Source organism: Hippichthys cyanospilos, chromosome 6 (genome assembly GCF_059441005.1).
Source record: "Hippichthys cyanospilos isolate Australia breed blue-spotted pipefish chromosome 6, RoL_Hcya_1.0, whole genome shotgun sequence".
Taxonomy (NCBI): domain Eukaryota; kingdom Metazoa; phylum Chordata; class Actinopteri; order Syngnathiformes; family Syngnathidae; genus Hippichthys; species Hippichthys cyanospilos.
In genome coordinates, this window is record NC_142374.1 from 20,498,139 (window position 1) to 20,521,899 (window position 23,761).

At 37.4% G+C, this 23,761-nt stretch overlaps 4 protein-coding genes across 5 annotated transcripts; 3 read left to right on the forward strand and 1 right to left on the reverse strand.

Annotated features, from left to right (window-relative positions):
- Positions 1-433: 433 nt before the first annotated feature.
- On the forward strand, positions 434-3,566 carry LOC148422728 (uncharacterized). Of its 2 annotated transcripts, none has more exons than XM_088417557.1 (3): positions 434-552; positions 694-736; positions 2,392-3,566. In XM_088417557.1, the coding sequence occupies exons 2-3, from the start codon at positions 694-696 to the stop codon at positions 2,931-2,933; spliced, it is 585 nt and encodes a 194-aa protein (XP_088273683.1). In that variant the 5' UTR covers positions 434-552; the 3' UTR covers positions 2,934-3,566. The 2 variants fall into 2 exon arrangements, with proteins under 2 accessions (XP_088273683.1, XP_088273684.1); XM_088417558.1 differs by having other exon boundaries at positions 434-497.
- Positions 3,567-5,337: 1,771 nt separating this feature from the next.
- On the forward strand, positions 5,338-11,102 carry LOC148422729 (uncharacterized). Its single transcript, XM_088416967.1, has 3 exons — positions 5,338-5,537; positions 5,668-5,713; positions 8,782-11,102. Exons 2-3 carry the CDS (start codon positions 5,668-5,670, stop codon positions 9,300-9,302), a joined length of 567 nt encoding a protein of 188 aa, XP_088273093.1. The 5' UTR covers positions 5,338-5,537; the 3' UTR covers positions 9,303-11,102.
- A 236-nt stretch (positions 11,103-11,338) lies between these two features.
- LOC148422730 (protein PML-like) lies at positions 11,339-13,283 on the forward strand. Its single transcript, XM_088416966.1, has 2 exons — positions 11,339-11,551; positions 12,546-13,283. Exons 1-2 carry the CDS (start codon positions 11,476-11,478, stop codon positions 13,199-13,201), a joined length of 732 nt encoding a protein of 243 aa, XP_088273092.1. The 5' UTR covers positions 11,339-11,475; the 3' UTR covers positions 13,202-13,283.
- Positions 13,284-13,841: 558 nt separating this feature from the next.
- On the reverse strand, positions 13,842-22,551 carry mpi (mannose phosphate isomerase). The gene is made up of 8 exons (XM_088416965.1): positions 22,462-22,551; positions 21,098-21,225; positions 20,589-20,789; positions 19,976-20,117; positions 19,603-19,782; positions 18,826-18,999; positions 18,540-18,748; positions 13,842-17,278 (listed from the first exon to the last, which is right to left on the reverse strand). The coding sequence occupies exons 1-8, from the start codon at positions 22,475-22,477 to the stop codon at positions 17,060-17,062; spliced, it is 1,269 nt and encodes a 422-aa protein (XP_088273091.1). The 5' UTR covers positions 22,478-22,551; the 3' UTR covers positions 13,842-17,059.
- Positions 22,552-23,761: the final 1,210 nt, after the last annotated feature.

Below are 23,761 nucleotides of genomic sequence, written 5' to 3' on the forward strand. Positions count from 1 at the left end.
AGAATGAGACACTACAAGCGCCAAATTAGTGAGCGTTAACGTGGATTTAAATCATAATCATAATACAGTATATACATAAAATGCAAAAATACATTGCATTACCCTGGAATCGTCACTTTATTGCGCGAATGTGCAAAAATAATGATTAAAAAAAATTGAAAAATTGTATTCAACGTTATCCTATCTACATTAAATATTTTATGAATATAGTTATCTTCTGGATAATGTTTACTCGTGTGCACGTGTAGAAAATTGTAAAACAGCTCAAACTAAAACACAATGTACATAATAATATAATATTGAACAAATAACAGAATATTTTAAAAGTCTCAATTACGACTTAAATGATCGCGTTTACGGCGCGAGTGGGCATGAGGCGCCTTCTCGGTCACGTGATTTGAGGCTGAGCCCAGAGATGAAGTGGACTCTATTTCCCACTTTACACCGTTCCAGTAAAGCAGAAGAAAAAGTCGATCGACGCGAGACTCTTCTACGCGGTGATTAGCTTCTTACTTTTTTTGACCTGTTGATTAACTTCTCGCTTTTTACACGGTGAGTTAATCAGCTACTTTGCTTTCCGAACGACAAAAATGTAAATTTCTGCTTTCAAAAATGTCATTTTCTGGTTTACAATGATGGTTAACTGACTGTTGCTCATATCAAATACGATTACCATTCTTTTCTTTTTAACAGATGCTGCCAGTTGTTTTCTTTGATTTGGAGACGACCGACCTGGGTACGTGACTTAATTTGTATCAACTTTTATTTCTTTGTGTTAATTACTACTAATTTAGGGAGGTAGGTATTGGTACAAGTGCAAACTGAAGGCTGGTGACGCCCCCTTCCTTTTTTTTTTTAAGAAAATGGCTGCACATGTCTTGACATGTACTACAATCTTGTGGCCTCTAAATTAATTGAAAAGAAAAAGGTTTTTCTTTTCTGTTCTTTTTGCGCAACCCACACCAAAATACGCAAGAATGGTTTATAAACATACAATAAAGTATTCCACATGCAAGGACGATCCCAGAAAAAAAGAATTTATTGAAAAAATGTGAATGTATGAACTGCGGTTTTAGGTTACATTATCACTATTCGCCACTAGATGGCAGACATGGCGTAGTTGGCCTAGTACTTTTTTGCTTGTTTGGAATGAGGCGTAGCATGTTATACCTCAGTAATATTAAAATTTTGAGGCAGATTTAATATTCGGGAAACAAAAATAGTTCTTGCACTGAATGTTAGTTTGCTGTATAGCAATTTTGTGTGGTTCTTGAATGGTCATTTTTACGCGAGACATCCTTTTAGGCCTGAAAGAAAAATTGATAAGTAATTTATTGTTTTTTGCTCCCAACAGTAGCCATTCAACAAGACATCATGCTAGTACCTTTTTATTTCACGTGTAAGGTTTTATTTGCTTGTAAAGCCAACTGCTACGGTTATTTTTTTTTTCCGCAGCGATTATGGTTTAGTATTCCATGACACTAATCTATGAAGGTTTGTATATGTAGTAAACTGTTAATCTTATGGAAAGTTAAAAATGTTTAATCTATCGACAACTAATTGAGCACGCAAATTTAATTATTTTTGATAATCGGTTGTTGATTTATACACCTAAAACTGTCCAAATGCTCAGACTTCAGGTGCAAATTTTGTTATGTAATTTTCAGCCATTTTTTTACATGCACTCATTTGATGTATATACCATTTGATACCTTTTAATTGAATATATTTTAATAATTTTATTTCATCATTGATTGTGACACCCTTGCCACCCAGCAAACACTTGATAAAAAAATATTTTCTACCACGTCAATTTTAAAATACATATTTTTTAATAAAGGGGTGGAAATGAAAACATGTTTAAAATAATCTGATTCCATGATTAATTGACGGATTAAAATAATGGCAACTTGCTGCCCTAATCTTTTGCTAAAAAATGTACTTGCATTCAAGGGCGGAGCTAAATGGTGACCACTCCCATACCTCAGGGAATTTTTTGATATCTATATTCATGGACTCCCTGATATCTATCGATATCGTTGATTAGTTGACAGATTGTTTGTTAAAATAATAACAATTTGCTGCCCTGATCTTTTGTTAAAATAAAATTTTGTTGACATGCAAGGGCGGAGCTACATAGTGCCTACTCTTTGGCCACTCCCACACCTCGGGAATTTTTTTTAATATCCATATTCTATATTCGCACATACCACCTACCACATATTATTGTGCATATTCAAATTTAAAATTGTTTCATAAAATCAGTTTAATTATTTTATCCGACTGCTCATGGTATTGACTGTTCATGGCCACCCCACAAAAAAAATTCTGGGTACATTCCTGTTCTCAAGTGGATCTAACTTCACGTTTTGGACTTTCCTTCACCCGCAGATACTAAACGGTGTCACATCCTCCAAATCGGGGCCGTTTATGGTGAGCAGACCTTCAACGTATACCTTCTTCCCCAACGCCACATCCCTAAGGACGCCACCGATATTAACGGCTTCACTGTGGAGAACGGCGTGTTGGTCCGCCGCGGGGAGGTCATGCCCACCGTGTCGGTCAACCGAGCTCTCACCTCCTTCATGAGGTTCCTGCGCTCCTGCGGGACTCCCGTGCACTTGGCGGCCCACAAGGCCACAGGTTTTGACGCCGTCATCCTTAGGAGGCTTCTGCGGAGATTCCACCACTTTAGGAAGTTTGAGAAAATTGTGCCATCTTATCTGGATACCTTAGAGCTCAGCGAGAATGAATTCGGCTATCTCCACTGGCATAATTTGCGAAGCTTGGTGAAACATTTTTTGGGAAGCAATCACGATAGCCACGACGCATTGGAGGACGCCCAGGTGCTACAGGAGCTCTATTACGAATGGAATCCCAGCGAGGAAACTGTTCAGAACTATCTGTACAACTGGTTTGGGGGTAAAATTTGAAGCAGGTTCCAGCCTGTCGCATTTTATGTTTTGTTTTTCAAGCAAATCAAATGTTTGTTTTTTTGTTAACTTGTTCATCCCAAAGGCGTGTTTTTAGTTTTTTTTTATAAAGTGCAGTGTTTTTTTTTTTTTTTTTTTTGAGTATTTTGCTGAATGAGGGTTAAAAAATGCCTGGGAGTAACTGATCGATTATTTGGGGTAATTAATTACTAAGTAATCAACTATTTAGGTACTTGAAGTAGTAAAGTAACTATTACTTAAGTACTAAAGTAATTATTTAAGTCATTTTTAGACACTCTTTTAGTCAATCTTGACCATTTTTGGGAAAAAATATAAATAGAATTTTTTTTAAAAACAGCCGGATGGCTGGACTCTAAAAAAAAACGTAAAAATACATCTTTGGGATTGAATGAGTGAAAAAAGATTTGCTGTGGTTACTTCATTCTGTGAGTCTGATCGATTGCTGGGATTTTTGTTTTATTTTTAATTTTTTTTTACTCGCCATGTTTTGTGAATTGGCAAGAGCTATCTGCCCATTTGTCTTACAAATACACGACAAGCAAAAAATGTCCAGAGTGGTTTACCACTTACCACAATTCGTTCAGCATCAAATAAAAAAAATGAAACGTCGAACTTTTGCCTCATGTTTTAATCTAAAACCCACTTTAGTAAACAACAAAAACAAAGGAACGCTGCTAATTTAAGGCAGAAAAATCAACCTGATTTATCAATTTTGCCACTTGTCGACTAAATATGACATCACTTGCTCAGGGATCAGGAAATGAGCAGTCATGTGGTTTCTAGGCCTCTTTGAAAACACATTTGACTTTGTCCGAGTCTGCAGTTTCTCAAAAGTTGTCTCACACCCCCAAATTCAAGAAGATTGTGGTTTTTTTTTTCTCAAGGCCAACAGGCTTTTCCTCCTTTTAAATTTATAACCCCCCTAATCCTTCATCAGTCGTGTCTGAGGCTTCAACAGATTGCAAGACCCCCCTGCGTGCTATCAGTGAGATGACCTCTGATATGAAGATGTTAAACATTGTTTACACAACTGGGAATTCTTTCCTGTGCCCCCTAGTTGACTCCCATATCAGGACACTTCACTGGTTCCAGATAGGCTGCAGGTGATGACCCCCTGCATTAGCTTGCTGAATAATGAAACCTAACACAGCGTTGTTGAATTTATCTATACAGAATCATACACTGTGGAGAATGTAAATATTTTTTAAGTACATTCACATGACAATGAAAATGTCAGCCTGCCCTCTAGTGGCCTTGATTGATGACGTCATTAATAAAGCAAATTCCCCTCGCTCTCTCCTGCTCAATAAACGCTTTCTCTTTCCTTTTCCCTTACTTTCGAACTCCACCTCCCATCCCCACCTTTTTTTTCAACCGTTCTGACTAATCCTAGTAGAATGTAGGTTCCCGAGAAGTACTTGAAAGAATTACTGCCAAAGTACAACTACATAAATTGTTTGACCTTTCGGTTAAATACATGTAAATTCAATTTATAAGAGCTGCTTGTTTTCGAACATTTAGCTAAAACATGTCACTTTAATCATTGTTTTTTTTTTTTACTTCTCCGTGGTTCAATGTTCACAACTGTAATATTACATCAGCTACAATAGTGCAAATTTACTTTCCAAAAATAAAACGGCTTTGTTAAAGTACATTTTTGATCCTATTTACACCTTGAGAACCACTGCTCTAATTCAAAACAAATACTTTATCATTTATGACGAATGCTAATTGTGTTAACATCCGTAGAAATTTAAATAGTAATTTAAATAATTAAAAGCAAAATGTATTTTAATGTAATCGTGCAGTTAAAAAGGAAGTCAACCAAAAAAATATTTCCAATACTATGCGCTAATAAAAAAAAAAAGCCCCACTAGTCTGAATGCGACATTCTGATTCATATTGTGCTTGTGGAATATGAATTAAGCAGCAAAATCCAACATTTTTAAAACCTGGTTGCGAAGCTCAGCTTGTGAATGTCACATGATCAAACTCGGAAAACAGGTGAGCTGTGATTGGCTGTTACCTGACCTACGTACATTTGTGATGTCATATTCAGTCGACAGGCCGCGTCCTGGGATGGCTAGAAATTTGTTTTTTTTTGCTGGTTAATTTATCTTCTACAAAACATTAGTAAACACGGTGTTAGAACTAGTGAGGATCAATAGAAGACATTACTGAAAACCATATTTTGGGTTGACCACCCCTTTAATTCGATTTATTTTGTATTCTCTAAAGACTAACAAATGGCGTGTTTTTAATATCGAATCCATGCCAAATCTTGTTATGGTTCCGGTGTGTCTCAAATTGCCGCGTCTCCCTTGAATTGCAGCTGCGCCACAGGAGCGTCGAACTCCACTTCCCGTCATGCACCGCGACGAAAGCGAAACTAAAGGGAATAGCGGAGAAAAGTCGCCCGTGGAGAGGAAAACAACAACGCGAGGGAGGGAAAGGAAAGGGAAACATCTAAGCGAGTCCTCCTTACTCGCTAACGAAACTTGAGCGACCCTGGTGGGCTATAAAATCGGCACCTTTTGACACTTAACTCAGCAGTCGACGACGACGAGACACTTCATCTTCACGGTGAGTTCCTGAGCGACTTTGATGGCTATTTAAACGCCATGGCTTACATTTTATAACGCTTTGCATGACGACTCGATTTTTATTGTTTGAAAACATGTTGGTGATTAATTCTTCTTTTTTTTTTCTACAGATGGCTTACGCGGTGGTTTTTTTTGATCTGGAGACAACTGGACTTGGTAAGGAACATTATGGAATCATAAAAATCTCTTTTGATGCCGTTTGCTATATGCGTCGACACACATTTACATTTCTACGTCTTTTATTCTTTATTACACGAGAACAAACTCAGAAACGTGTCCGACTAAGTAAGTAATAACATTGAAATGTGGTTACGTAATGGTAGTAAGTGTTGATAAAAAGCGCAAGTCGCGTCATTCCTAAAAAGTTCACGAAAATAAATGTGCATGGGCAAAATCGAGCACAATAAAAAAAAATGCGCAAATGAACCTTTCAAAAATTTAATGCATGTAAAAGTTGAATGTGTAAAACGGATATACAGTTTAATTAAAAAAATGTGCTGTTTTCTAATAGAAAAAGTTATGTACTTGATAAAAAAAAAACGATATTACAATATTTGTTCATGTTTTAAATACCTATCTGTGAATATCAATACATTTTATCAATATCTAGCCAATACCGAGTCTAATTTCAAAGTATTGCAGCCGATGCTTGTCTCTTTTTTGATCGCAAACAACAATTTACAAATTAGACGTGGAAAATTGACATAATTTCATCAAATCTTTAGAGGAATAAAATGTTATATTTGAATGTGTATCCTACATTATAATGATCTTTCTTTGCTTTTGGAGGGATTTATTATTTATTTCATTAAAAGTAATAGTGGTATCGGTACGTGGTATCGGTACTTGGTATCCATATCGGTAACTACTCAAGACTTGAGTACTCGTACTGGTATCGGGCTGAAAAAGATGGTCTCGAACATCCATTTTATTTGATAAATTTTATGTTTAATTCAGTAATTTTATTAACTATAGATTACGTACAACTCAATTGTACTTGTATCATGCCTTAGAATTATATGTTTTCATTGTTATACGTTTAATATATATTTGATGTAATTATTTTAGGTTCAACGTGATGAGGTCATAGAGCAAAATTTTGTAGATAATTTATGACACTTTTTATTTCAATTTTCTAAATAAATCATTGATAAAAAAAACTAATTATTGGGGATTGGGTACGTAAAAGCAACACAGTAGTGTTATATGTGAACAAAAGGTGAGTATAGATAAATTTGTGAATGCTGAACCATTAAAATGCAGATATTTCATAATTTATTTTCATTTGGGTAAATAAATATTAAATAACTCATATTTTGATGGAACTAAGTGGCCCGTTTGTCCCAAAAAGACTATAATAATTTTCAGTATGTTGTTGTTTGTTATTTACAAATCTGATACTGATGCTCATATGCTTGCATGTACACTTGCTATTTCAAAAAGTTGTTGTCGTTGGTGACCAAAAATAGTGTTGAAAAGGTTTTGTTTTTAAGTAATACATCCATCCCAGCATGCGAGAAGCACTCGCATGCTTGTTCCACTTTCATTTCCTGTCAGGAGTCAAAATGTTTGTTGAGCAATGCTGGCTCTCATCCAAGTAGGAGCCAATGGCATCGCAGCTCAAATTTCAGTCCATCGCCGTCATATTCTTGCTTGGGCCAATGAGATTCCCCTTGGATGTGAACCAGACTGTAAAAAAACGTGTAGCCCAAAAATGAGTCCCATCAATTAGATTACTGCCCAAATTTGAGATGATAAAAGCTCTGTAAATAAGATTATAGCCTCCAAGAATTAGCCAATGAGATTCAAGTTTTATCTTTTTAGCCTTGGCGCTGGTTACAAAGTGACCCCATGTTGAGTTCAAGGCAATCCGTTGTTTAGACTTGTGATTTGGACTAAAGGACCTTGATGTGTCCGTTTCAGTGTGTCTTGCACCATTGTTCAGATCAGTGTTTTACAACCGTTTTTTTTTTTTTTTTTTTAAACCAAGGCACATATTTTCAGAGATGGGAAATCCAGGTCCAGTAAATAAAAATCCTGCCACAATTTGGCTTTAGCCACAGATGCTTCTAATCAACTTGCAGTCAAATGAGCTCATCATCTTACTTGTTACATGAATGCACACGTGGCTAAAGCCAAACTGTGGCAGAGTTTTCCTGGACCTGATTTTCATCTCTGCGTATCTTCTGGGTGAAGGCCCGATTCCAGCCACCCCAGCAACTGTGCGGCCACTGGGATATACTAAAATACACATATTACAAATCTGCTACGCGCCATTATACACTACACTTACTTACATTCATCTCGTCTGCTAGCTTACAAGGTAAAACATTCCAGTGTAGTTTTGTCTGTGGCAACGTGTCCCCCCCCCCCCCCCCCACAGTCCCAGATAGGAGGTTATCTTTATATATGAAACTACATTCTGCCTCTTGTTATGAGAAATTCAGGTTACAAAACGCCTCTTTGGGAAAAACATTGTTTCTATACACACACACACACACACACACACACATATATATATATATATATATATATATATATATATATTATTAGGACTGCACAATTAATCGAACTTTAATCACAATCACGATATTGGCTGCCACGATTAAGCTGATCCTCTGCAATATTAACATTTAAAAAGCTGTGACACTACATGTCAAATCAAGCACTTTTCTCACCCTAATATATTATTTAACAATGTGAAACGGCGATGAGTTTCTCACCTGATTACTAATATAGCCAATGCTTGCTTTCGATTTAGACCCATTTGGAGAAATTCAAAATTGGAATAAATTGGGTTTGAAATGAACGAAAATGACATTTTGACTGCTAATTGAGTAAAAATTGCTGAAAAGTAAATAATGTGCTTGGTTTTAAATAGGCCTTATTTCTTCATTGGTTAGCACTCAGCAAGGAAGTTAGGTGCGTTGCCCTGTGTGCCAAGTGTTTGCCATGTCTTGGGTGAATTTGTTTTCATTATTATTGACTTTATTTATTTTAGGTTATTATTATTGTAAGTAACAAGCCTTGAAGCCTTGTGTATATAGTGCTTGTTTTTAAAAAAAGACATGTTTGACCAAACACGATGAATAATCGTGATTTCAATATTGACCGGAATAATCGTGATTATTATTTCGGCAATAATCACGCAGCCCTCAAGATTTCACGAATCAAGTATTGAATCTCAAAGCTAACAAAGGCAACGGACTCCCTGTTCCCCACAGACACGGAAAAATGTCACATCATCCAGATTGCAGCCGTCTGCGGCAAGCGGGCCTTCAATGCCTACATCGTCCCCCAATGCGCAATCACCAGGGAGGCCAGCCAAATCACGGGTTTCTCCGTGAGGGGTGGTCGTCTCCTCCGCCACGGGGAACTCATGCCCACCGTCCCCCTCTACGAAGCTCTCACCTCTTTCATCGACTTCCTGTCGTCTTTCTGCGGGCCGCTGTACCTGGCTGCCCATAACGCCAACCGATTTGACGCCCCGGTAATGGACAGAGTGCTGAGGCAGTTCTCCCTGCTGGGGAAGTTCAAGAGGGTCGTGTCAAGCTACTTGGACACCTTCCTGCTCAGCAAGAGGATGTTCACTAATTTCTACAGCTACTCCTTGCAGTACATGGTGAAGCGCTTCCTGGACAAGACCTACGACGCCCACAATGCACTGGAGGATGCCAGGGTGCTGCAGGAGCTGTATAGCGCGTGGAATCCGGGCAGGAATGCAGTCTTAAAGTCCTTGGTCTAAAGCGCGCGTCAAAATCTTAAGGCCTGCGGGCCACATCCGCTCCGCCGCATCATTTTAGGGCGCTCGCGAAAGCAAGTCGTGGGTTTGCTTAACTCATCCTTTTAACTCATTCCTTTTTTTAATTCAACTGTCATATACGGCATGCTCACTTGGGCAGACAATTTGTATCGAATTATATTTTCTTTACTTTTTAAAATCTAAAACATCATCTGAACTAGAATATTAATTAGTTATTTACCATGATTTGTAATTTCGTTCAGTTTTTTTTTTTCATTCACTTCCAGACATTTTTACAGCAGTTTTATTTTGTCAGCTGTTTTCACGCATATTGAATGAGTCACAGAATATCGGGCAAGCGCCAGAAATACCAAAAAAAAAAAAAAAGCTTGTCCTGGCTTATAGAACATGGGTTGGTTTTACCAAAAACACACATTTTTGACCAAAAAGTAGAGAAAACGTGCCAAGCAAAAAAGCGACTTTGACTGTTTTTGCTTTTATGACATTTCATGTATGAACACATAAGACTGAAAGGGCTTTTGGTGGCTAATATCAAAGTCACACAGCATGGCTTGAATTAAAATTTGAGTCAACAACCTGAATGAAAAAAATATTTGTACTAAGATTAATATTCATGGACATTTTTGTATAATTCTAAGATAAGGTAAAGGTCAAGTCAAAGGTCCCTGGCTTTTTGTAGACCAAATATAACGCCGGTGTCAAACTCAAGTTTCCATGGCCAAATGCGGCCCTCAATTTATGCAGCTTGCACAAACTTATCACTTTTGTTTTTGTCGTAGAGAAATTCAGCTAAATATCGGTGCACTCGCGTAACCTACAAGAAGGCTTAGTTTGTTTAAGAAAAAAAAAAAAAAACAGTGCTGCTCGCAATGTTGTTTTGCGTGCACACTCCCCAGAAAAATAACAGCTGTTTTGCCATTTTATTCCCTGTGCCGTTTGCGAACGTAACTGAATCGCAGCGGCGAGCTTTTTAATCCAGCTGTGAGTTTTGCTCCATTGTTTTATACGTTTATGTGGTTTCGCCGTTATAATCGCTACCCGCCATCCGACCCAGGTGGCGAAACCCCTTTCAATCATGTGGTCAATGCACCTTGACTTTGACGCCAGCGATCTAAGGATAAAGAATGTGAAAGGAAACCTACTTGATAGTACGAAAGAAATATTCCAATTTGATAGATCAAGTCAAGACATTTTTACACTATTTTGTGAATAGATTTTGTTAGAAAAGTATTGCTGTTTTATGCACTTTCATTGAACATGAATGCGTTTTGTAATTGTGGTTTTTATTAGCCAAGTTGGTGTGTGTTTGCACTGTAAAATTACTTGTTGGATGATGTCAACAAGAATATAGAAACCACTAGATTTTGGTCCAGAGCCAACAATTAACTTTTGTCAAATACTCGTGAAATGAGATGCTTTGTGTTTTTATTTGAAATTGGCTTTGGAATCATCTTTCTATTATATCAGTAAAAGTCTTTTTTATCTCATGATTGATTGTGTTGTATGTGATTTAGAATGCTCAAGTAATCCTAATTTTGAAAACTATTTGGATCCATACCTTTGTGTCTCACTTTTCTTAAAATTCCACTTGTATTCAATATCTGTCTTTTATTCATTACACTTATTATACTCACACATTTTCAATATACAATTGACATTTTAAAATGTTCAATTTTTCTCTTCACAGTACTCATTTTGATTGTGTTTCTAAACAGGTTTTCTTTACATACTGTTTGTATACAATACAGTGCAAAAAAAGATTTTATTAAAACGTTAAAGACATTGTGTGTTTTTAGAGCATTTGGGTGGCTTAATAGTCATTTAAATTCATGTAATTTTGAAAAATTGACGACTCCCAGCAATCGCAGTCCAAATGTGAATTTAAATTGGAAGCTGCACAATAGCCACTTGGGGGCAGCCAAGTTTAACTGCCATTTGTAGCGAAAATAGAGTCAGGACGAAGAAGAACTCTTCCTCATTTCAAGTTTTTTAAACGGAGGAGGGAAGAAACATTTAAATTGATGGCTTTTAAAATTTCTATTCCGGCTGTCATCATGTTATAGGCCCAATACTTTTTAAGTGTGCGTTTTATTTCTTGTAATTGCTCAAGTTTAGGCGTTAAACGTTTAAATTTTGAGGGACAGTTTTAAAAACAATGCAGACGTCAGCGGGGACCGACGGCTCCTCTCAGCAGCCGATTGTTTTCTTCGACTTGGAGACAACTGGACTGGGTAATACATTTTTTGTGAGTAGCAAAACAAGTACGACAGAAATGAGCTGTTTTGTTTGAAAAACCTTAAAAGTTTGCAATTTGAAGGTCTAAAAGTCTCACACGCTATGGTGACGTCACCGCTGACGCTCCTTGCACGGACCGCATTTATTGTCAAAACATATCGGTAGTTTTTTTTCGGGGACTAAGCCATATGAGTGTAGTATTTTTATTTTTTGTCAGAAAAAAATGACTGGGGTTTTCATTTGACAACACTCGCTGCTTCGGTGGTTTTGGAAACGTATATTTTTTTGTTGTCGTTTTGGTGGGCGACGAATTTTTATTCCAATAGACAAAAGTGAGTGTCACCATCATAATTTTTCCTGGACAGCATAAATTGACTCGTTTTCAAGTTTTTTTAAAATTTTTTCAGTGTTTTTCAACAACCGTCGGCGATCATGTTACTTTGAATTACATTTTTTCGAAGGTTTTTAATGATAAAAATGGCACGATACATGTTTGTACGAAGAAAACTACTAAAAAATTACACTATTATGTTAATAATAGAATTTAATATTATTCAAAGATCGCAATGCAGTACGACAATTAACCGATTAAAACTAATCAATTATTAAATGAATATTTTTTTAATAACGAAGAAGCGTTTCAAGGCCTGATTTTAAAATGGTGATGGATTTCAGTTATACTTAAGAACCAGTAAAACAAATCATAATTGAGTAATTATTGTGTTTTCTGCACTCATAATGTTGTTCATGTTTTTAAGTAAAGGGATGCAATTTTTTTCCCATATGATTCACCAAAAATTTCGTGAAATATTTGACAGTACTGTAATTGATTTAGAATCAATGTATCTGTAGGGTGTTGGTATTGTTTTTGTCCACTTGGGGTCGTCATCCTTTTGTTCTGCCCTGCAGTATCTGTGACTTTAAGTGTGTGTGGCTTTAAAAGGCAGCGCATGGTCAGCAATGCCATTATGGGATTGTCGTCGTCGTCAGGTCCGCGGTGCGAGGTAGTTCAGCTGGCCGCGGTGAGCGGAAGCCGCTCTCTCAACCTCTACACGCTTCCCCGCTGTCGGATGGAACCGGGCGCCGCCAGGGTGACGGGCCTCAGGGTGCGCCGGAGACGACTCTTCCACCACCGCCGCCTCGTCCCCACCAGCCCGCTGCGGGACGTAATACTGTCCTTCATTTCCTTCTTGCGAGCACACGGGCGCCCCCTATTGGCGGGCCACAACATCCGCCGCTTCGACTGCCGCCCCCTGGGCCGAGCCCTGGACGAGACGGGTCTCCGGGCGCAGTTCGAAGCGTCCATCGCCGGATTCGTGGACACGCTGCCGCTGGCCCGGGAGGTTCTGAAGGATTGCGGCATGCGCAGCTTCAAGCAGGAATACCTGGTGAAGGAGCTGATGGGCGTGGACTACAAGGCTCATGACGCTTTGGAGGACGTGCGCTCTTTGCAGACGCTTTACCGCGTGTTGCAGCCCAAGCCGGAGATGGTCGCACGTTACACGTTCAGTCTGGGTCCCGCGCAGGAAGTGGTTGAGGAGGAATTGACCAGAGATCCCAAAGGCAAGCGGCTGCTGCCAGGACAGCGCCTCCTGTGGCAACATCTGGAACAACCGGTGGATGACACGGATGGGAAAGCGTCTTAGCGCCACAGAACTTTGCCAAATGTATCTTCAGATGTACGACTTACAAATGTGTTTTTCTACTACCAATAAATGTTTTGAAGTAGTTCTCATATTGTTTATTTTCACGGGTTGCGCTGGTTTCAGAGCACAGTCTGATGTGAGGTTCAGTGTGTGGGCGGAGCCAAATATTTGACTTCACCCACATAAGTTTAACCTTACCCACCGAAAGTTGTCGAAATGGCTGTTTTGATGACTAATTTGCTTGTTCATGACGTCTCAGGAACAACAGTGCAGTTTTCTTTTCAAATTAACAGCAAATTAATTTGGACATAAAGTAATGTATTGCTAAATGGTGTTATTATAACTTTGCAAAATGTTTTAGGACTTTTTTTCATAAAATTTTATCCTGAATGAGCATTGTTTACTGGTGTTGTTACGATACCGACACTGGTATCGTTAAGGGCATGAAATTAGTGGTATCTGTGACTATGAACAACTTACTGATGCAAATTTCCCATGTTAATGCACTAAAATTTACATAATTTAAAAAAATAGCCATTTACTGCTCTTGGCTTTCATTGTATTGGAAGTTAATACAGGGGAAGCTGACGAATTTGAAAAGAAAGAAAGAAACAAACAAAAAAGCTGATACCACAGGCAGTCAAGTAACAGCACAAAACTTTTATTCATCATTTTGATATTTTTTTGCAGTCCCCATGCTACAACAAGGCCTTGCTCCAAAAATGCTCGCAACCACGAGGGATTCATGTCCACAACAGCAACAACACTCTCAGAAAAAAAAACAGAACTGTGCAAATTTGATGGCAAAAATATGAGTGAATGAAACACTACGCTACAGAATGAAACACTACGCTACAGTGAAAGAAAATATGATATAATATATCATAATATATCATATCATATATATCATATATATATATATATCATATATATCATATATCATAATAAAATATAACTTCATTGACAAACAAATAGTACAAAAAACACTTTGTCACATGACATCACGGAAAATAACTTTCAGCTGGTTGGAACCGTACTGCATTATTATTACACTTGTATTACAGTTAGAAATGTTCAAATTAAGAATGAAACTAAAAAATACCTCTAGAATTGATTGCTGCATAAATCCCATTGATTATCAGATGACTTAATTACATGGCGATAACATTTAAAAAGTCAAACTCGTTTTTTGATTACAAGTCAAATCAAGCACTACCACCAGAGGGCAATGTTTCCCACGTTTGTATGACAAAAGCCTATTATTTTCTCACCCTAATATATTATTTCCTAGTGAGAAATAGTGTTGAGTTTCTCACCTGATTCCTAATATTTACAGTGCTTCCTGTCAATTGAGAGCCATTTTTTTTAAAAACCCGGTTGGGAAAAAATTCGGTTTGAAATGACCAAAAATTACATTTTGGCAGCTAATTGATTAAAATTTGCTTACAAGTAAATAACATTATTGGTTCTAAGTAAGTCAGCAACTAAGTTAGCTGTGTTGCCCTGTGTGCCAAGTTTTTGCCATTAATTTAGTTCCAAGCCTCGAAGCCTTGTTATTAAACTGCTTGCTTAAAAAAAAAAGGCAATTAATAGACATGTTTGACCAAACATGATGAATAATCGTGATTTCAATATCGACCAAAAATAATGATTATTTTTTAGCCATATTCATGCAGCCCTAATATATATATATATATATATATATATATATATATAAAAAATAAATAATATATATAATAATATTTATATAAAAGTAATAGATTTTAAATAAGAACTAATAACTTTGAAATAAACCATCCTGTGTTCCACTTTTGAGGTTCCCCTGAATGAGATCACTTTAAACAGGAAACAAGCAGCAGTCAATTCTCAGTAGTTACCCAAATATACAGAAATGAGACATGCATAAGCATCTCATCAAGGTTCGATGCAATTATCAAGCTTATATGATCTAATTGGAAGTGTGTACATAGCACAGTTGCCCTTTCACAGCAAGTACAAATAGTCAAGCGTTCAAAATTTCGTACTCAGCACCGGTGTTTCTGAATATTGCCGTACAATATTTTTTCCACATTTTGCATGCATTATACCGCTTTATGAACCCAAATCTGCATTGCGTATCACCGTAGACCAAGTTGGTGGAATTCTCACTTTTGTCTCGGAATTCTTTGAGGTGAGAATTCTGAACTTACAATCAGGATTCTGACAGTTTCAACATTTTCACTTTCAAGCAGAATTCTCATTCAATTCTGACATTAGAATTTTCACTGTTTCAGCAAAATGTTTCCGCAATTCTCCTCCTAGTAAATAACATAGTTTTTAGGAAAACGTGTTTCTGTAGCAAACATCCATAAAGAATTTCTACTTTCACTTCCAAAGAAATGAAATTAACCCTGTTTGACGTGACGTAAAAATGTCAAGGTCCAGAAGACATTGAAGTGTGCTTTTAACCATATTGTGATGGATGAATGGTGAGAAAACGAAACGTCTTTTCACCAAACACCTGCTACCTTGTCTGGAGATGTAGATTACACTATTTAAAAAAAAAAAAAAAAGTTTTTGACGGCTTACACCAAGGGTGTTCAAACATTTTTCATGTCCCTCCTTTGCATGGCTTATTTTAGCAGTTCATTTTGTTCCAATAGATTTGCTCTCAATTTGAAAAGGCAAACACACTGTTCCGGTCATAGCATTAAAAAGCATATACTGTATTTTTGGTTATATTTGATATCAGCAGAAAACCTGTTCCAATCTCATGTAACCCCAGGGGTCGACACACCCTAAATAGGAGTCATTTTGAAAATGTGAGGATTCTGCTGGAAAGCAAAAAATATATTCATATTTATTTTATATTTAGATGGCAGGACATCATTGACACAAGCCCTCGTGCACGTTTTCCATACTCATGCTGAACCACTACCTATTTCTTTTTTAACTCATTCAATCCCAAAGACATGTTTATACATATACTGAATATATACTGTACTGTATATTATATATATATATATATATATATATATATATATTTTTTTTTTTTTTTCCCAAATTGTTTTGCAAAAGGAATTTAAGTCCTAAAGTAATTGATTAGTTAAGTCTAAAGTAACCAATTACATCAGTACTGCAAGTATCAATTAGTTTAGTATATATAATAATTTTGCTAATTATAATAATAATTGTTAATTGTTAATAATTGTTTTGCAAAAGGAATTTAAGTCCTAAAGTAATTGATTAGTTAAGTCTAAAGTGACCAATTACATCAGTACTGCAAGTATCAATTAGTTTAGTATATATAATAATTTATAACTTATTAGTATTAGCAGAACTATTAGTAATTACTTTCATGCTTGATTAATTAAAATAATTGATTACTTTCACACTTAGTTACCTTAAGCATTCCTTTGCTTTAGTATTTAACTACCAAAAGTAATCAATTACTCGAGTACTTAATTACTAAAGGTAACTGATTACTTTAGGACCTAATTCATTAAGTACCAGCTGTTTTTAGATCTTTTCTTTTGCCAAACATGAAAAAAAGTTATAGACAACACCTGTGATGGAAAAGACATAAAAATACATCTTCATGATTGAGTTAAAGAGTTTTACAAGCCAAGTTAAATGATAATTCTAGAATAAGGTTTGAGCCGCCTAAAAATAGACAGCAGGCCTCAAACAGAGCCCCGAACTTTAGTTTGGACACCCGTGGTGTAAGTTTCACTTTACTTAAATGTGCAAATGCTTATTGAAATGGTTCCTGAAAAAAGTTGACGTACATGATTTGCATTAAGCTAACTAGCATCCGAGTGTAAAATCACTGCACTCGTCATCTCGCGCGCGCGCACACAAACAAAACCGCACCTTCTACTACAGAATGCAGCAAGCCCGAAACATGGTCACACCTGACGGAGATGTGACATGCAACAGCACGCTCTCATTGGCCGACACAAACAAAACACCGCCTCTTCTCAGGCTGACGTCCGACAGCGCGGCGGAAGAGGCGGCGGTGGCGTCGCCGTCGACGACCAGCAGGATGCTGGCGCTGTCGACGGGCGCCAGCGTGTACTGCTTCACAGAGGCTGGTACCTGGAGATGGGACCATTGTTTCATAGAAGGACCCGAATCTCTAACTTTTACATTCAAATAAATATTCAGTAGCAAAAAAACATCATCACGTTAGATCGAACTTTAATTTACTCGTGTAATGACTCATTCATGTAAAACTCGTTTCCGTGCGCGTTTATACAAGTTTATGGGTGTTCGGTTCAAATTTGTATTCATCTTTATGAGAGTTAAGTACTGAATAAACAAAGGGAATTTTGAGTGAACTTCATTTGACCCCTTAAATCCTTTCACTCCCGTTGGGACTATGCGTCCCAAAACTTTTGATAAAAATCGCAGTGGGAACATAAATCTTCGCAATAACATGAAATGACTATTGATTAAAATGATTACCTTGTATTGTAGGCATTCGGTGATCATTTTCACCTCTCTGGCATGTTTATATATTTTTTTTTTATTATTCCCAGGGTTTGTAACCTAATCTATGAAAGAGGGAATTTTTTAACTAATTTTCCAAGTATCCTAGATTTATAAACAAGTAATATATGCCATATGTTTTACTTTAAAAAATGGTAGTAAAAGGATAGTGGTCGCATTGTGTATTATTTTTAGAACCCCTTGACACCTGAACTTTTTACCAAAAATACAAATAAATTAAGTAGTGTTTTGCTTTCAAATTGATGCTAAATTAAGTTGAGTGTTATTCTGATTATAAGACCTAAAATGGATGCAAATTTTTGCGTGATGTAAATGAGCGAAAACAGGTGTATTACTTTTAACCCACTGATGCCTGGATTTATTGACAATAATTAAAAAAAAAAGCGGGGTTTTGCTTTCAAATTGATGCTTAATTTTAAGTCGGGTATTAATTAGGTTATTGCACCTAAAACTGATATAAATTCGGGTGTGATGCAAATTAGCAACAACAGGCAACAATTGTATGGATGAATAAATATATATAATATATATTATATAATATGTATATTAAATGTAATACAATACAATACCATACAATACAATACAATACAATACAATATATCATAGGTGTGGAACTCCAGTCCTCGAGGGCCGGCACCCTGCATGTTTTCCAGTTTTCTTTCCCCAACACACCTGATTCAAATGATTAGCTCATTAGCAAGCTCAGCAGGAGCTTCCAAACGATCCCAATCATTTGAATCGGGTGTTTTTGAGGGAAAAGGTTTGAAGACATGTAGAATACCGGCCCTCGAGGACTGGAGTTCGACACCTGTGCAATATATGAACGATATTCTGAGATTTCTCTCACCTGTATCCTCATGACGGTGAAATCCGGCACAGGGGGGTCATAGATGGTAACGCAAGGGTCCGAGGCATCCTGAACCGGCGGGAAGATCTTGGCGGCGGAAGGGCTGGGGCTGTAGTTGAGCATCTCGCAAAGCGTGTTGACGTCGATGTACTTCGGGGTCAAGCCGGCTCTCACCGTGTTGTCCGAGCACGCCATGCACTCGATACAATCTGATACCGAGAACAATTCGTCAAACCTGAAAAACCGCCTCCTTAACTTCCAGAAACGTTCCGGCCCGATTACTGACCTCCATGCAGGTAAGCGTGAGGTTCATTAGCTCCAAGGAACATGGCCTGGTTGGGATCCAAGAGCACGTGGTTGAGGAAAAAGATGGAGAAGCAACCAATGTCACCGGGGTATTGGGAGTGGAGGCGGAGCAGCAGCTCGCCGTTACTACTTGTGGTGTCCTTGCCTGCCGCACCTACAAAAAAATACATAGATTGTTGAATATTTTATATACAGTGATTCCTCCTACTTCGCGGTCTCAGATATCGCGTTTCGGTACTTTGCGGGTTTTTCCAGGAAAAATTAAAAATGTTTCAAAATAAAAAATAATTAAAAAAATGCGCAAAAATTGAAAAAAATTGAAAAAAGCAAAAATGTACATTATACAGTATTGTATTCATCAAATAACTAAGTGATATTAGTTAATAACTATGTTAAGAATTCTTCGAGTTCAAATCACCCGTGTGGCAATATTTTGGTTTTCCAGTTGAAGAAATTAATGATAAAATATTTTGCATATCAGACAGACCGTTTGTAAACACTGCAAAAAAATAATAATTACACCAACCACCACCAAACCTAATACAAACTCAACTAGCTCAACTGGAGCTGAAAAATGTAAGTACCTCTTCTATTCATGTTTATATATTTTTGCATGTTAGCTTGTTAGTTTTCTTGCCGTCTTTGCAATAAAAAAGAAACTTAGAAAAATGTAAAAGTTATAATGGGCATTATTTTGTATTCGAATTTTTGTTAAGATCTCCTCTCACATTGTGTCTCGTCCATGACGACAGCTCACCTTCTTCAGTGACTCTTTTAACCAGCATGTTGAGTTGATCTACAAACACTTTCTTCTCGCAGTTCATCATCCTGGTGAAGCATTTCTTCAGCGCCAGCCTGGTGCGGCTCGCGTCGCCCGCGCTGCAGCGCAGCTCCTCGGCCGCTTCGTTGCCCACCAGAGCGCGGAACTCCGGTACGGCTAATCAAATGCAACAACGAGGTATGTTAAGATGCTGACAACATGTCAAAGTTCAACATAGCAAGACCGCGTTTTTATCACAATACTGCAAGAATGACGTGAAAGAAAATGACCAAAAAATGGGCAAATGCCGATGAGATTTACCCGTTTAAAACCACCTTTAAAAGTTGGCCTAAATTCCTGTCAGACTTACATTTGAGGAATCCCAGGATCTCCTCAACAGGCCTGAAGCCGCAGAGGCCCTCAAAGTGTGTGAGAGCGATGGCCATCTCCGGCTTGTGGTTGTTGTCTGGGTAGTGCTCTGGAAACTGAGCGTGCAGACGAGCGGCTAACTCCTAAACAGAGCGCAGAAAATAGTCAGCTATTACTATGTTCCTGCTATTTTTTTTTCCAAATTCTCACGCTGTGCCGTTCCCAAAATCATGCATGATTACACTTTTAAAACAGTGGGGTTACAGACCTAATATCTGCATCAGTTTGACCCTACTTTGTTTTTTTTGATCAAAAACAAGCAATTTTGGGGGGTTATTTGGTGGTTCATACAAAACAAGCATTAATGCGGGGTTTTTTGGTGTGAAACAAACCAGAAAATTGGGTCAAATTGATGCTAATTTATGCGACATGCAGAGAGAGGAGACCCTGAGCCACAAGTAAACACTGACAACAGTTGCTGAATGTCAATATCAGCATAAATAAGTCTTTTGTTAGCGCCCCAATTAGCAATTGAACCTGATGTCAGAAGAACATAGTGCGGTTTGTTCGCGTTCCTGCTGTGTACATGCCAGTTTGGATTTTGGATTACTCACCCTATTGGGGTGGGCTTGTATGGACAAAGCGGTGTTAACGGAGAGGACTTTGAAGAGGAATGGCAGCTGGTCCTGAAAGGTGTCCTTGACTTTGGATCCCAGGCATGCTGGAAAGTGGGCGATCCACTGACCCAATGTGGTCTGCGCGATCCGGTTGTCTTTGATCTGAGCGTCGCCCTTCGGGTGGGCGCCCATCCACAGCTGGAGGAGGCAGAAATGACAAAAATGCCAAAGATATATATATATATATATATATATATATATATATATATATATATATATATATATATATATATATATATATATATATATATATATATATATATATATATATGTCGCCATGAAAATGTCAATGAGCTGGTAAACGGAACTGATGACCTTCACAGCACACCCCCAGAGGGCTGCCTGGGTGCTAAATAAAGAAGGTCTGTGAACAACAGTATAAAGTCACGGCCATATTGTCTCGGATGCTTGTGGGCGGCAATGGACGTTATTATAACTCCATGTACCTCTGCGTAAGGTTTGCCATCCTCGATGATGGCCAGTGGGTCCCCACCAAGCACCAATTTGGCCACTTCACTGTCCAGCCCCACTTTTCCCCACGCATAGTTCTGCACTGCACAGGTCAGCGGAAATACTAAAATGGGGGCAAGGGGAAAAGCAAGTGTTTAGAAGGCACTTTTTTTAAAGATATACTTATGTGACTGTGAAAAAAAAATGTTTCCTTTTTTTTTAAACCCATAGTCATTCAGGTGTTACTCTTTTCACAAAACAGCACACCACAGTAGCTATTTTGCAATAGTAATAACAATAGAACCACGATAGCCACGGTCAGAAGAATGCAAAATATTCCCTGGTTTGAGCAATGGTGAAAGAATGATTTGAAAGGCACAGAAGGTCATTTTCACATACAGTAATTCTTATAAATTGTATGGAAGCCTTATTTAACGTACACATGTATATAAATGATAAAAAAAAATGAAGATAACAACTATCAAAAGACAAATTTGGGTGTACAAAATAATGTGAAAAACATTTGGCTCAGTTAAAGAGGTCTAGGCATGACGTGTGTGTTTTCTATCTGTTTTATTTCTGATACATTATTGTAGATAATTATAATATAACAACGAGTAACAATATATAGATAACACGCGGTAGGAATCGCTAAGTTTTTGTATTTCTTCCTACTTGTTTTGAACATAAACTGTTTTGAACTGTCATACCTATCGATAATTCTCTTCTTTATTTCTTTTCATTTTCGTCTTAAGTTCATGAATTTCTTTTGTCATATGTTTAAACGTTAACTAAAACAAATCAATATATATTGATTGGAATGAAGGGTTTACTACCGAGTTTGTGATGAACTCTGTGTGTTTCGACTTACGTACAAATGTGAACGCATTTCTTGGTCGTAAGCCGAGGCGCCTATCAAAACTATTAGCTCGTTAGCATCGAGTCGTCTTGAATGCTATGTCGTGATTAATAAGCGTTTATTCCAAAAGGAAAAAAAAAACAAGTGTGTAACAATAGGAAGGCGTTGATGCGGCGGGGCTGCAGTGGCTGACGGGGAAAAAAAGAACCAGACTAAGCAGATTTGCGCACAAGGCACAACGTTCTCCTCACCCGAAAAAATACACGCTAAGCTTCGCGAGTTCATTGACCTCGCTCTTGTTTTAAAACAATCCAAAAAGTATCCGTGCGTGAGGATGTCACCGAGAGGCTAGCTAGCAAACTACCTACCCGCTCCGTCATCGTTACGTTCTGCAAAATCTATCGCTTTTCGCTTTCACGCCATCCGATTCACTCGACGAATTTCCGAAGCATCATGCGGTGGAACGATCGATCAGAGTTGCAGAGGAGATGTGGAGCTCACCTCTTACTTCCTCCATGACGGCGAACGAGCTGTCACTCGGGTGGTGACGTCACGCACGTACGCTGGCCTTTCGCTGTAAAAGCTTCCGATTGTTACAAGTCGCATCGTTTGAAAAGAATAAAAGTGTTGCTGCCCAAAAATGTAGTCACGCAAGAATGCTGTTTCCTTAAAGCAACAGGATGACGTAAATACTAGTCCTCTTAATAATTAATAGAATTTAAAATAAATAAACATATGGTAAAACTCAAGTCCTGTGTAACTGCTGAGTAACTTCGTATTTATTTACTCATTAATTTTTGGAATATCATAGCATGAACGTCAAATAGAAAAAAAATAGAAATGTGAAATTCCCAACGTAATACCAATCATAATAATAACGATAAATACCAATATCTGAACCGCATGCTTTAGGGCTTTTAAAATATTTTAACAGTAGATTTACTTGATAATCTCATTTCACACTTGATGGGGTGGGCAGCAAAGTAAGGTAGAGTAGCCAAACAAATGTAGTTTATGTTCACAATAATATCCACAGTAACCAAAATCTGCAAAGTAGAAGTCAAACTTTTTATTGCTTTTACCACATCCGCTTTTTTTTAAGTTTTATTCTTTTGTTAAAAAGCAAAACAAAACATTTTTTTGTCTTGTCTCACTTGAAAAAAAAGGGGGGGGGGGGGTGAACAAGAAAAACAGTAATGTAAACCCACAGTAGAAATGGTCATAAATAAAATTCCATGTAGTCAAGGTTGATTTTATTTTGTTGACTGGTCTGACTCAAAAGGAAGAACAATTACAGGAAAAATAATGACGCAAACCTGCAATGGTAAAAGTTGTGGTCATAAATGGATATCTGCAATAGAAATAAGCCGCAATAAACAAACCACAATGTAGCAAAGAAACACTGTAATCTGGAAGTACATGAGTTTAGTTTCAAGTAGTTCTTGACTTGAGTAGCAAATAAGTACTAAATTTGAAGGGAAAAAAAATACTCAAGTTTTGAATGACTATTTAGTGATTTGCAATGTATATATTTTATTTAAAGCATGATTATAATCTATACAAAAGTATATATAGCAAAGTGATTGTAGATTGAAATATGGGCCTTTTCAAGGAAATATAAATATTAATGGCCACTTTTATTCAGAGGCACTGTAAACAATAAAACTTTTAAAAGTACAAATACTGTTCTGACTTTGCCCTATTTTTGATTGAAATATTTCTGAATCAAATCAAATGTAGAAAATGCTGTTTAAAAGTTTTCTTAACGTCTTCAATTAAGGCACTTTTTTTTTGCATATAT

Coding starts and splice junctions, on each gene's coding strand:
- LOC148422729 (XM_088416967.1), top strand. CDS start 5,668: ATGGCTTACGCGGTGGTTTTTTTTGATCTGGAGACAACTGGACTTG. Junction 5,714..8,781: donor TCTGGAGACAACTGGACTTG/GTAAGGAACATT, acceptor TGTTCCCCACAG/ACACGGAAAAATGTCACATC.
- LOC148422730 (XM_088416966.1), top strand. CDS start 11,476: ATGCAGACGTCAGCGGGGACCGACGGCTCCTCTCAGCAGCCGATTGTT. Junction 11,552..12,545: donor CTTGGAGACAACTGGACTGG/GTAATACATTTT, acceptor CGTCGTCGTCAG/GTCCGCGGTGCGAGGTAGTT.
- mpi (XM_088416965.1), bottom strand. Junction 20,790..21,097: donor ATGGCAAACCTTACGCAGAG/GTACATGGAGTT, acceptor TGCCTCCTCCAG/CTGTGGATGGGCGCCCACCC. Junction 19,000..19,602: donor TAAAAGAGTCACTGAAGAAG/GTGAGCTGTCGT, acceptor ATTTTTTTGTAG/GTGCGGCAGGCAAGGACACC.
- LOC148422728 (XM_088417557.1), top strand. CDS start 694: ATGCTGCCAGTTGTTTTCTTTGATTTGGAGACGACCGACCTGG. Junction 737..2,391: donor TTTGGAGACGACCGACCTGG/GTACGTGACTTA, acceptor CTTCACCCGCAG/ATACTAAACGGTGTCACATC.